The 11,520-nt window shown below is 51.9% G+C and overlaps 1 protein-coding gene across 2 annotated transcripts; it reads left to right on the top strand.

Annotated features, from left to right (window-relative positions):
• Window positions 1-989: 989 nt before the first annotated feature.
• Window positions 990-9,571, top strand: Nagpa (N-acetylglucosamine-1-phosphodiester alpha-N-acetylglucosaminidase). Of its 2 annotated transcripts, none has more exons than XM_029470784.2 (10): window positions 990-1,093; window positions 1,191-1,649; window positions 3,437-3,576; window positions 4,887-4,995; window positions 5,192-5,320; window positions 5,995-6,200; window positions 6,308-6,355; window positions 7,095-7,196; window positions 7,290-7,353; window positions 8,936-9,571. In XM_029470784.2, exons 1-10 carry the CDS (start codon window positions 1,008-1,010, stop codon window positions 8,940-8,942), a joined length of 1,350 nt encoding a protein of 449 aa, XP_029326644.1. In that variant the 5' UTR covers window positions 990-1,007; the 3' UTR covers window positions 8,943-9,571. The 2 variants fall into 2 exon arrangements, with proteins under 2 accessions (XP_029326644.1, XP_021040409.1); XM_021184750.2 differs by having other exon boundaries at window positions 8,797-9,571.
• Window positions 9,572-11,520: the final 1,949 nt, after the last annotated feature.

Below are 11,520 nucleotides of genomic sequence, written 5' to 3'. Positions count from 1 at the left end.
GAAAGAACGAGGGACTGCCCTGGCACCTGTGGCTGCAGAACAGATAATCGCCTTGACCACCATGTACCCAGACCAGCCCTGCACCCTGCAGCTGTGCCCTAAACTCAGGGAAAGAGAGCCTTCCAAACCTCGCTATCCCCTTAGGATATAAACAAAACCCTCGCCCCCACCCTAAAGAGAATTATTTCTGGCCTTTTCCCACACAGGTACCCCTTTCCAGCAGTAGTCTCTGTTGCTATTTTGGAATAAACAATCCGTCTGTAAAGATCAAACTCTAGTCTCTTTACATTGCCTAAGAAATCCAACAACCCTGGCTGTCCTGGAACTCACTCTGCAGACCAGGCTAACCTTGAACTCACAGAGATCTACCTGCCTCAGCCTCCAAATGCTAGGATTAAAGGTGTGCACCACCACGAGTGGGCTGCAAGCTTCTCTCTCTCTCTCCCTCGTTTGTTTTTCGAGACAAGGTTTCTCTGTGTAGCCCTGGCTGTCCTGTAACTCACTCTGTAGAACAGGCTGGCCTCGAGCTTCATTCTTAAAAGTTCCTCTTCCTTCTCCTCCTCTTCCTCCTCCTCTTTCTCCTTCTCCATCTTTTCCTCCTCTTACCCCCTAGCCTCCTTTTCCTCTTCTTGTCTTTAAGATAAAGTCTCAAGTAGTCCAGACTGGTCTCAAACTATGTAGTCAAGAATAGCCAACCTCTTAACTTCCGATTCTCCTGCCTCTGCTGAATGCTGGGGTTGTGGCGTGGGCCACCACTTCTGGTTTGTGCAACACAGAAGAAACTAGGGCTTTAAGCACGAGAAGCAAGTTCTGTACCGACTTACACAGGCCCAGCATCTGTTCTTGCAATTTTCTATAAGTTTGACATAATATGAAAATAAAAAGCTATCTATCTCCCTGCCAGCCTTACCACTCCCTGATGGAATTCGAATGAGTAATCAAAGCACCCAACATCCTGGCCTGGAGTCACGTGGGGCGAGCCCACGTGACCGGAGCACCAATCCAATATGTCGGCGCCCAGGGGGCCCGGGCTGTTCCTCATACCCGCCCTGCTCGGCTTGCTCGGGGTGGCGTGGTGCAGCCTAGGCTTCGGGTGAGTGCAGCCGCCGGGGCCAGCCTGGCTGGGGTCCACCTTTCCTGAGCGCTCTCAGGCACAGCCCTCCGACCTCACGATCGCCCCGTCCCTGCAGGGTTTCCCGCGACGATGACCTGCTGCTGCCTTACCCACTAGCGCGCAGACGTCCCTCGCGAGACTGCGCCCGGGTGCGCTCAGGTAGCCCAGAGCAGGAGAGCTGGCCTCCGCCACCCACGAACCCCGGCGCCAGCCACCGCGCGGCCGTGCGCACCTTCGTGTCGCACTTCGAGGGGCGCGCGGTGGCCGGCCACCTGACGCGGGTCGCCGATCCCCTACGCACTTTCTCGGTGCTGGAGCCCGGAGGAGCCGGGGGCTGCGCGCAGAGGCGCCGCGCTACTGTGGAGGACACAGCGGTCCCGGCCGGTTGCCGCATCGCTCAGAACGGTGGCTTCTTCCGCATGGGCACTGGCGAGTGCTTGGGGAACGTGGTGAGCGACGGGCGGCTGGTGAGCAGCTCAAGGGGACTGCAGAACGCGCAGTTCGGGATCCGACGCGACGGAACCTTAGTCACCGGGTGAGGAGGCAGGGAGCCCCGGGGCTGTCGAGGGCAAAGGGTCTCTGATGTTCTTTTAGAGCCATGCCTCCGAGTCCAGGTCCCTAACCAAACTTCCTGTCATTCGTCTTCCGAGTATTGACGCTGACACCTTCCTTCCGTTAAGTTTATTCATGTGCCACTGAATAATGATTTTGTGATCAGGCCGTGTGTGGGCACTTGGGGAGGCGACCGTGAGCCTGAACACAGTTTGTGCCCTAGTGAACTTTGCATAGTATTAGAGAAACATTTCGTGTTCAGCGAAGCCATAGAACCAATTGGAAATAGTGTAGAGTTTATGGAGCAGTCCCAGACAGCGAGCTGGAGGCCTTTTGCTGTCCTGATAGAAATCCAGGTTAGACAAGGCGCTTGTTGAGGGCAGCCCTTGGCAGTTTCTGTATTTCTGGAAATTTGACAGCAGCCAGAGTTGACAGCAGGCAGGCAGGAGTAGAAGGTAGCGCCATCTGGTGTTCCAGTTCTCTTCCAAGGTTCCGTTTTTGCCAAGGCTGGGAAGTGGGCTTCCCCAGCTCTTCTCAGCCCTTGGTTGCAATTTCTGGGCCTGCCCATGTATCTGGCTCTTCATCCTTCAACATCAGCCAGTGTCACCACTGTTGATCTTAGGTTTTCACAGATCCTAAAACTTCTGCCAGTGACCAGCGCCTGCAGTTTCTCTTCCCTGGCTCTGTCCTTCAACCTCTCTACATTCCAGCCATCTCCCTTGCTCCTCTCTTGGGCTCCCTTCCAGACTTGTTGCCATGACCATTGTCTCAGTACCCCTATTGCTCCTTTACAATGGTCCACTGGCCTGCTCACCTCCTTTTTTTTTTTTTTAATGTGTGTGCATATGTGTGTGCCTGTGAGGAGACCAGAGTTTGATTTCAAATGTCTTCTATTCTCTTTTTCTCCATCTTATTTTCTGACACAAAATCTGAATCTAGAGCTCACTGGTTCAGTTAACCTGGCTGGCCGGCAAACCCCAGGGCCCTCCTGCTTCCCTCTGTCCACCCCACCCCAGCACTAAGGCTACAGTGTGTGCTGTTCCGGCCAGCTTTCTCATGGGTGCTGGGGATCTGAATGCAGGTCCACATGCATGGTGGGAAGGCTTTTACCCGATGCACTGTCTTTCCAGCCCAGCCTCCCTTGTTAACTGCCAAACAGCTGCCTATTCTGTCCATGTGTAGCTCACTGCTACTTCTTTGTATCATGAGGTCAGCACATGTTACTAAAGATGGCAAGAGAAGAAGGTTCTTTCGTTGTGTCATAGCTATAGCTCAGGAGGCATTTTATTCCAGCTCACACTCCAACTGAACTGAACACCTGCCTATATATCCAAAGAATGTGCCGATCACAGCACACCTCCAGTGCAAATGAAGGTTTGTGTTTGCACCAATCACAGCCTTGCCTCTTTAGCATGCATCACAGCAGAGTCCTCCTAGACTATCAGGGGATGTGCTCTCTTGGCCAAGGTCGGAGTAGTTGCAGAGTCATCTGGCACAAACTATTTCAAACGGCCTGGCTGAGGTTATGCCTTCAGGAACCTGAAGTCTTTGTGTGGTTGTCCCCAAGTGTCTATGGAGCTCCAGGCGGCTGGTGCTGACAGATGCTTTGTCTAGTTGGCTGTCTGACTTTTGCTTAAGCAGCCAGGGCAGTAGAGTCTAACAGACGCTAATTTCAGGATCAGGAAGACTGTAGAAAAATGAGCATCAAGAAGCCCCGGTACCCAAAGCTGCTCTTGCCAATGCGTGTGCCTCCTGCCTCCCTGCTTCCAGGTACCTGTCTGAGGAGGAGGTTCTGGACCCCGTGAATCCATTCGTGCAGCTGCTGAGCGGAGTCGTGTGGCTCATCCGCAATGGAAACATCTACATCAACGAGAGCCAAGCCATCGAGTGTGACGAGACACAGGAGACAGGTCAGGAAGCACAGGGTTCTTTTTTATTTGTATTAGGTTTTGATTTGTTTACTTTGTGCATGCAGTGGGTGGGCACACATGCTCCTCTCCTTTCGCCATGTGAGTCCAGAGTATTGAACTCAAACTGTTAAGTGTGATGGGAGGCACTTTACCCACTGAGCCACTTTCCCAGCCCTCAGCATCAGCTTTCTTCAGACCCAGGAACAGTGTGAGTGGGTTATTCTTTCGTGTTCCCAAACATTTACTGAGCAGCTATTTAGTGCTTAGCACTACAGTGAGAGTCATAGGGATTCAGTCTTATGTAGAATATAGAAGGGGAATCCTTGGCAATAAGCTGGAAAATTGTGACAAGTGCCAAGAAAGAAACAGGAGAAAGGGACCAGAAGCACAGGTATGAGGAAAGTGCTGCAGATTTGCTGCATGGTGGCCTCCACATGGCCTAGGAGTTTGTCATAAATGCAGAACCATGAGTCCACCCTCCCTATACCTCCCACCCAGAAACCACTGGTTAAATCCTAACAACTTGGGTGTGCAGGCACTCCCTTGGCTACTCTGATGGACACTCAAGGTTAAGGGCCACTTGGGGATGGGCTAATGAGTTGGCTTGGTCAGTAAAGTATTTGCCTTGAAAGTGTGAGGACCTGAGTTGGAGCCCCAGAAAGAAACATTAAAAGCCAAGTGCTGGGATGCACACTTGCATTCCCAGGGATGTAGCTGGGAGGCAGGAATAGGCAGATCCACGGCCACACAGTGATATTCTAAGCTAACAAGAGACCTGTCTCAAACAGGAAGTGGGTGGCACCTGAGGACCAACACCCAGAGTTATCCTCTGACGTACCTCCAGAGTGTGAAATACCGGGGTGGAAAAAGACACTTTGGTCCTGGGAATCTGGCTATTTCAGGGTATAGTGTAGAGGGAGAGGGAGACTCAAGAGGCTGTCTTGGAGTCAAAGGAACAAGCTATCAGAAGAACTCAGGGCAGAGGCCTGTGGTTCCCAGGCTCAGGGCAGCCTGCAAGGCCCTAGGCAGAGAGTAGCTGCTGGGTGAACAAGGACAGAAGTGAGGCCTGGGGCCTCAGGCAAGGCCTGTGAAATCCTTCCACCAACATAGAAGTTTCTGGAGACTGAGATCACATGAAGTGCTTCTGGTTGTGGCATGGAAGCTCACTGGAGGTGGAGCTGGGATGTGGCTCAGTGGTCCAGTACTTGCCACACATGCACGAGGGAAGGAACCATCAAAAGAAAGAGAGTCGGGAGACCGGAGGGGTCTCCTGGAGAGCTGGGTAACCACCCCGGGCCCTTCTCCTTTAGGTTCTTTTAGCAAATTTGTGAATGTGATGTCAGCCAGGACAGCCGTGGGTCATGACCGTGAGGGGCAGCTTATCCTCTTTCATGCCGATGGACAGACGGAACAGCGTGGGTGAGTCCCAGGAATCCTCGGGGGTGTTTGCACTCAGCCACCCCACCTTCCAATCATTTCTGGGGTATTGGTGGGACAAGACAGCTTTCCGGCCATTTTGGAAGTTTCGTCTGAAGGCAATAGCATTTACCTGCTAATGAAAAAGGACAGTTAAGCCAGAGACCACAGGGGCTCAGCTACATTACCCTCTGCACAGCCTCAACCTATGGGAGATGGCAGAGTTCCTGCTTCGACAAGATGTCGTCAATGCCATCAACCTGGATGGAGGCGGTTCTGCTACTTTTGTGCTCAATGGGACCCTGGCCAGTTACCCTTCAGATCACTGGTAAGAACCCCTGAGCCACCTATGTGGCTCTCAGACTGTCTCACTCAGTCAATCCTGAGACCCTGTTGTGTGCCAGGCCCTGGGTATCCAAAAGTGAGCAGAAGAGCCAAGATCTCTTTCCTCAGGGTGCTGCACAGCCCATCCCTGGAAACCTGAGACAGGTCAGGAAAGGCCTCCGTGAGGACAGTGAAATAAGACCTGAGGAGATGGCTGGCCGGGGTTGAGAGAGCCTTCACCGGAGGACAAACTGTACGCAATGGGGAAATCCTCTAAGTGGCCCAGGGAGAGACTGGAGCTATAGCTCAGGAGGAAAAGTACTTGCCTTGCAAGCAAAGGACCTGAGTTCAAACTCCAAAACCCATATAAAAAGCCAGATACGAGCCAGTGGCACATGCTTGCAGTCCCAGCATTGATGAGGAAGAGTCAAATGAATCCTGACCCTCTGGCTGGCCAGCCTAGCTTACTTTTTGGCAAGGTTCAGGCCAGCGAGAGATAAATAAAATAAAGTTTTAAATGGCAGGTACCTAAGTCAGTTGTCCTGACTCCATATGCACACGCATGCATGCATGCACATCTGGCAGAATGGAAAGGGAGGCAAATTGGACAGCCTTTATAGGCTGCATCAGGGACCAGCACCAAGGCCTAGACCTCTTCTCACAGTGAATCCCCCACAGCCAGGACAACATGTGGCGCTGTCCCCGCCAAGTGTCCACTGTGGTGTGTGTGCATGAACCGCGCTGCCAACCACCCGACTGCAGTGGCCATGGGACCTGTGTAGATGGCCACTGTGAATGCACCAGCCACTTCTGGCGGGGCGAGGCCTGCAACGAACTGGACTGTGGCCCCTCCAACTGCAGCCAGCATGGGCTGTGCACAGAGAGTGAGTGGGGAGCCCACAGGAGGGTGGTGCTCTGGCAGGACCCCAGCTCGCCCATGCCAGACTCCCGCCTGTGTCCTTACCCAGCCTCTGTGGTCTTGCTTTGGTAGCTGGCTGCCACTGTGATGCTGGGTGGACAGGATCCAACTGCAGTGAAGGTGAGAGCTGCCTGCAAACGCTCCTGGAGAGGGTGGCCTGGCTGCACGCAGCTGGTATGACGCCTTCGTCCCTCCTTCTGGCTTGGAACTTGCCTTCAGAGCCTTTTCTCATTTCGCATGTGGATCACCCGATGTCCTTCCTACTGAAAGAGTCCCACCAAGTAGGAGGCCAGATTTTCAGTATTGTCCACTCAACTCTAAGGACCAATAGCAAAAACCAAAGTGTGGCCGGCCACGCCCCTGAGGGAGATCCACCAAAGTCCTTGATCCTAGGCATGGGTAGGGTCGTTTCAGCATCAGCCTCAGTGGAGTTCCCATTCATAATTTCTTTGTCCTTTTAAGGTCATAAGTTCTAGAGCCCACCTTAAATCTAGGCAGTATTCTTGGTGTTTATCTGAGACAAAGTCTTATACAGCCCACGCAGTTCTCTAACTTACTATGTAACCGAGAATGGCCTCAAGCAACCTTCTTCCTGCTCTCAAGCTCTGGGATTATAGGCATAGCAGCAACTTATAGGGTGCTAGAAGTCAAACCCAAGGCCCTCTGTATATCCAGCAAGCACTCTAGAAACTGGAACACAGCCCTGTTTGCAGCCCGGTTACCTTGGAGGGTTGGGTCCCAGGGATCTGAGGGCATCTCCTTCAGCATGGCCGTGTGCACACCCAGGAGCCAGGCTGTCTATGACAGGAGACCATGCCACCCAAGGTGAGACCTCCCTGCCACCATCTCCTCTCCACAGAGTGTCCTCTGGGCTGGTATGGGCCAGGTTGCCAGAGGCCCTGCCAGTGTGAGCACCAGTGTCCCTGTGACCCACAGACTGGCAACTGCAGCATCTCTCAAGGTATGGGGCCTTAAAGGTTCTTGAGCTGGGAACCCTTGGGGCAGGTCTGGGGTAGGTGGACTCTCCCCAGCCCTTCTTTCTGGTGTCTTGCAGTGAGGCAGTGTCTCCAGCCAACTGAGGCCACGCCGAGGGCAGGAGAGCTGGCCTCTTTCACCAGGTAAGTGTTTTAGCAGGCACTGAGCCCCTATGTCCCATCTGTAAGGCACCAGCCAGGCCAGGAGGTCACAGGTTACCCTCTACTTTGCAAGCTCAGGGACAGTCACAGGTAAAACTGGCATCCAGGAAAGACCCTGAGCTGCCCAGTGGAACTCAAAAGTAGCAGGCTATGGGTGTCATGGCTCTGGCTACAGAGACTCCACTTAGATGCTGGAGCAGGGCCGTAGAGACAGGAAGGACTCACCTTACTTCTGGACTCTTCCGTGTGTTGAGGCTTTGTGTTGTTGTTGCTTCCTTTCTGCTGCTTCCTGGGTCTCCAGCTCCATCCCCACAGGGCTCATGGAAAGAATTGTGAAGCAGGGGGTGTGGCTCAATTGGCAGATTGATTGCCTGGCATGCAGGAAGCCCTGGGTTCAATCCCCAGCATTTCATATCATAACCCAGGCATGGTGGCATGTGCCTGTAATTCCAGCACTTGGGAGGTAGAAGCAGAAAGGCCACGAGTTTAAGAATGTTAGGGAGTCTCAGGCCAACCTGGGATACCTAAGACGAGAGATAGATATAGGGAGATAGATTGACAGACAGACAGACAGAGACAGACAGACAGATCTTGAGCTGGACCTTCTGGCACAAGCCTGTCATCCTAGCTACTCCAGGAAGCTGAAGCATGAAAATAGCAAATTCAAGGCCAGCTTAAGCCACAGATTGAGTTCAAGATCAACCTGAGCAACTTTATGAAATCCTGTTACAACATAAAAAGTAGGGGCGGGAGGTTAGGCTGTAGCTCAGTGGTAGAGTGATTGCCTTGCCTAGCACGCACAAGGACCCAGGTTCAATTCCCAGTACTGCAAAAAATATATTAGGAACCATCTAAAAGCAGTAACATTCACATTAGATGTGTGTGTGTGTGTGTGTGTGTGTGTGTGTGTGTGTGTGTGTGTGTGTGTGTGTGTAGGTTAGACCACATCCTTGGTTGTGATTCTTGGTAGCTGTCCACCTTGTTTTTCTTTGACCTGAAACTCACAGGTTAGGTTAGACTAGCTAACTGGTGAGCTCCAACTTCCAACGTACCATCATGCCTGGCTTTTGTTTTGGTGTCTCTGTGTAACCTGGATGTCCTGGAACTCGCTTTGTAGACCAGCCTGGCCTTAAACTCACAGAAACCCACCTGTTTCTGCCTCCCACGTGCTGGGATTAAAGGCATGCACCACCTCACCCAGCCCTGCTGGACTTAAATTGGGTCTTCATTTTACAAGACAAGCATGAGCTATTTCCCCAGTTCCTAAAAATGTTTTTAAGCATCCTTAAAACATCAGAGACTGTCTGTGGTATTCCCTCCATGTGTCTTCAGTATACCTACTCCCCTCCCTGCCTACTGGGTTCAGCATTCCCACTTTGAGTTCTGGCTGCCTGCCCCCACTCAAGTCTCTCTTTTCCATCCCAGGACCACCTGGCTGGCCCTCACCCTCACACTAATTTTCCTGCTGCTGATCAGCACTGGGGTCAACGTGTCCTTGTTCCTGGGCTCCAGGGCTGAGAGGAACCGGCACCTCGACGGGGACTATGTGTATCACCCACTGCAGGAGGTGAACGGGGAAGTGCTGGCTGCAGAGAAGGAGCACACGGAGGAAACTAGCAACCCCTTCAAGGACTGAAGAGCTGCCCCAACGGCGTGCTCCAGATAATCTTGTTCCTGCTCCTCACTTCTACAGGGGACATTGTGAGGCCACTGGCATGGATGCTGTGCACCCCACCCCTTGCTGGCCATGTTCCTCCTGTCCCCATGCTGTGGCTCATGCCACCCCAGCAACACGGAGCTCTGGAGAGCCTGCACCTGCCTCCCGCTCGCCTATATCTGCTGCCCAGAGGCCTGTCTCCCATAGGGGTCTCACCACTGCCAAAGACTCCCAGGAAGCCACTAGCAAATGGAATTCTGTAACCCCATCATGACAAGAGTGGCCACTCTCCACCTGCACAGGGATGAAATAGAAAGACTTACACACACACATACACACCCTCGGCTCAGCCACGGCACTCGCCTTTTATGCAGCCTCATCGCTGGACAGCCAACTAGAACTCTGCATCCCGTCACGGGAAGCACCTCATAAGAAGGGATGGGGAGGGAAGGAAGTCGCCATGTTTACAGACCTATTTTTGTTGTCTTGCTCCCTAAAGGAGTTTTCTAACACTTGAATAAATTGGGATACTAAAACAAGCCACCAGGGGGCGTGTGAGGTCTGAGTCCTGAGCTGCTGCCTCTCATGGGGACGTTGGACAGCTCCTCAGTGCCTCTGTTAACCCAATGCTGCACAAGTTTGGCCAGGCACAAGGCCACCCAGGGACCATGCTTTCTTTGATTAGTTGCTTGGGTCATGTTTATCACTGCAATAGAAAAGTAAGCACAGACATGTGCTGTGTTCCTGCAAGCTCCAGTCGGTGCATTGCTGCAGGCTAGGCTACACTTAGAAGGCTGGGATTGGATTGGCCCTAACCATTTTCCTGGTGGTTGTCCTAGTTACTTTTCTATTGCTGTGATAAAACATGACCCAAGAAACATATCAAAGACAGCAGTTTAATTTGATTTAGGGTTCCAGTGTGTCAGAATCCATGATGGTGGAGCAAGGAATCAGGAGAGAGACCCTCAGAGAGAGAGAGAGACCCTCAAAACTTACCCCAAGTGATACACCTCCCTTCTGACCCTACCCAAACGGTTCCATCAGGTGGGGATTTAGATGAGCCTGTGGAAGCCATTCTCACCGGAACCACCACATTCCAACCCTGTCCCCGTAGGCTTACAGCCATATCACAGTGCAAAATGCTCTTAGTCCAACTTTCCCCTTACTCTTTCCCAGTCTCAATACTGTTTTAAAGTCTTTTTGGAGACCCAAGGCACTCTGTTATTGTAACTCCCTGTAAAATAAAAAGGCAAATGACATAGGCCCAACATACAATGGCACGATATATATGTTACCATTCCAAACGTGAGGAATGGGGGCATTGCCAGGAACTGCTGAGCCAAAGCAAGACGGAGACCCAGCAGGGCAGACTTCAAACCCTGTAGCTCAGGGTCTGTTGTCAAGGGCTCTTCAAATCTACTCCCTCCAGCTCTGCTGCTGCGACATACTTCTCTTTCTTGGCCTGGGTCCCTGCGTGCAGCTCTCCTTGGCAATACCCCATGGCTCTGGCACCTCTAACACCTTGGAGTCTCCAGTGCAATCCAGACTTTGCTTTCACAGTTTCATGCAATGGCCTCTCAGAGCCTTCCCTGCAAGGACTCCCTTCCAAATACCTGGCCTCAGTGACTGTCCTTAACCAAGGAGGACATGTCCTAAACCCCTTTACTTGTATATTCTTCGTGACTCTAAAGTCAGAACCATGCAGATGACACTGCCAGGTTTCATTACCCATGTGGGATGGAGCCTGGTCCCCTTAGGCTCATTTGCAGACACTTTCCTTTGTTGTTGCTTTTTAGCAGAAAATTCCAGGGCCCTTCCCTTTTCACAAGTTGGAGGCAAAAGTCTAGTTATGGGCAGGTATTGCCCTGAGAGCGCCCTTTCCGCATTGTGGTTCCCACCGCACCACTCCTTACCTCCTTCAGATCAAGCCTTGGCTCCAATACTAAATTCCGTGGTGCTCTTTTTCACCTCAAACTCCACATTTTGTTTTTGTTTGTTTCACCCACTTGCTTGTTTCCATTCTAAACCTACATGAGAGTGATTGACAATAACCACATAGAAGGGTCACTATTGAATAAAAGCCAGGCCTTTAATTTCAGCACTTGGAGGCAGGGGCAATGAATCTCTGAGTTTGAGGCCAGCCTGGTCTACAGAGGGAGTTCCAGGACAGCCAGGGCTAAACCCTGTCAGAGACAGGTTTTACTCTCTATCCGCCTTTGCTCTGGAAAGTGACCTCACTACCAACCCCCATCCAGCTTCCCTTGAATCCTCAGACAAAAGACACACACACATACACATACACACACACATATACACACACATACACACACACATACACACACACTTACACACACTCACACACACATACACACACACAGTTTGTTCCTTTTCAACTTGTGGTAGAACACAATTGCTGGGTGTTACTATCTCCCACCTGGAAAAGTGTGCCCTTAATAATATTTTTATCGCCACTCCTCCCACCTGCCCTAAAC

Source organism: Mus caroli, unplaced genomic scaffold (genome assembly GCF_978045245.1).
Source record: "Mus caroli unplaced genomic scaffold, Mus_caroli_1 scaffold_17, whole genome shotgun sequence".
Taxonomy (NCBI): domain Eukaryota; kingdom Metazoa; phylum Chordata; class Mammalia; order Rodentia; family Muridae; genus Mus; species Mus caroli.
This window is presented reverse-complemented; position numbering and strand designations above follow the sequence as displayed.

Excerpts from the sequence above, each read along its gene's own strand:
- Nagpa (XM_021184750.2), top strand. The coding sequence starts at position 1,008 with ATGTCGGCGCCCAGGGGGCCCGGGCTGTTCCTCATACCCGCCCTGCTC. Across the intron at positions 5,321-5,994 it reads AGTTACCCTTCAGATCACTG|CCAGGACAACATGTGGCGCT; the intron begins GTAAGAACCCCT and ends AATCCCCCACAG. Across the intron at positions 7,197-7,289 it reads CAACTGCAGCATCTCTCAAG|TGAGGCAGTGTCTCCAGCCA; the intron begins GTATGGGGCCTT and ends GGTGTCTTGCAG.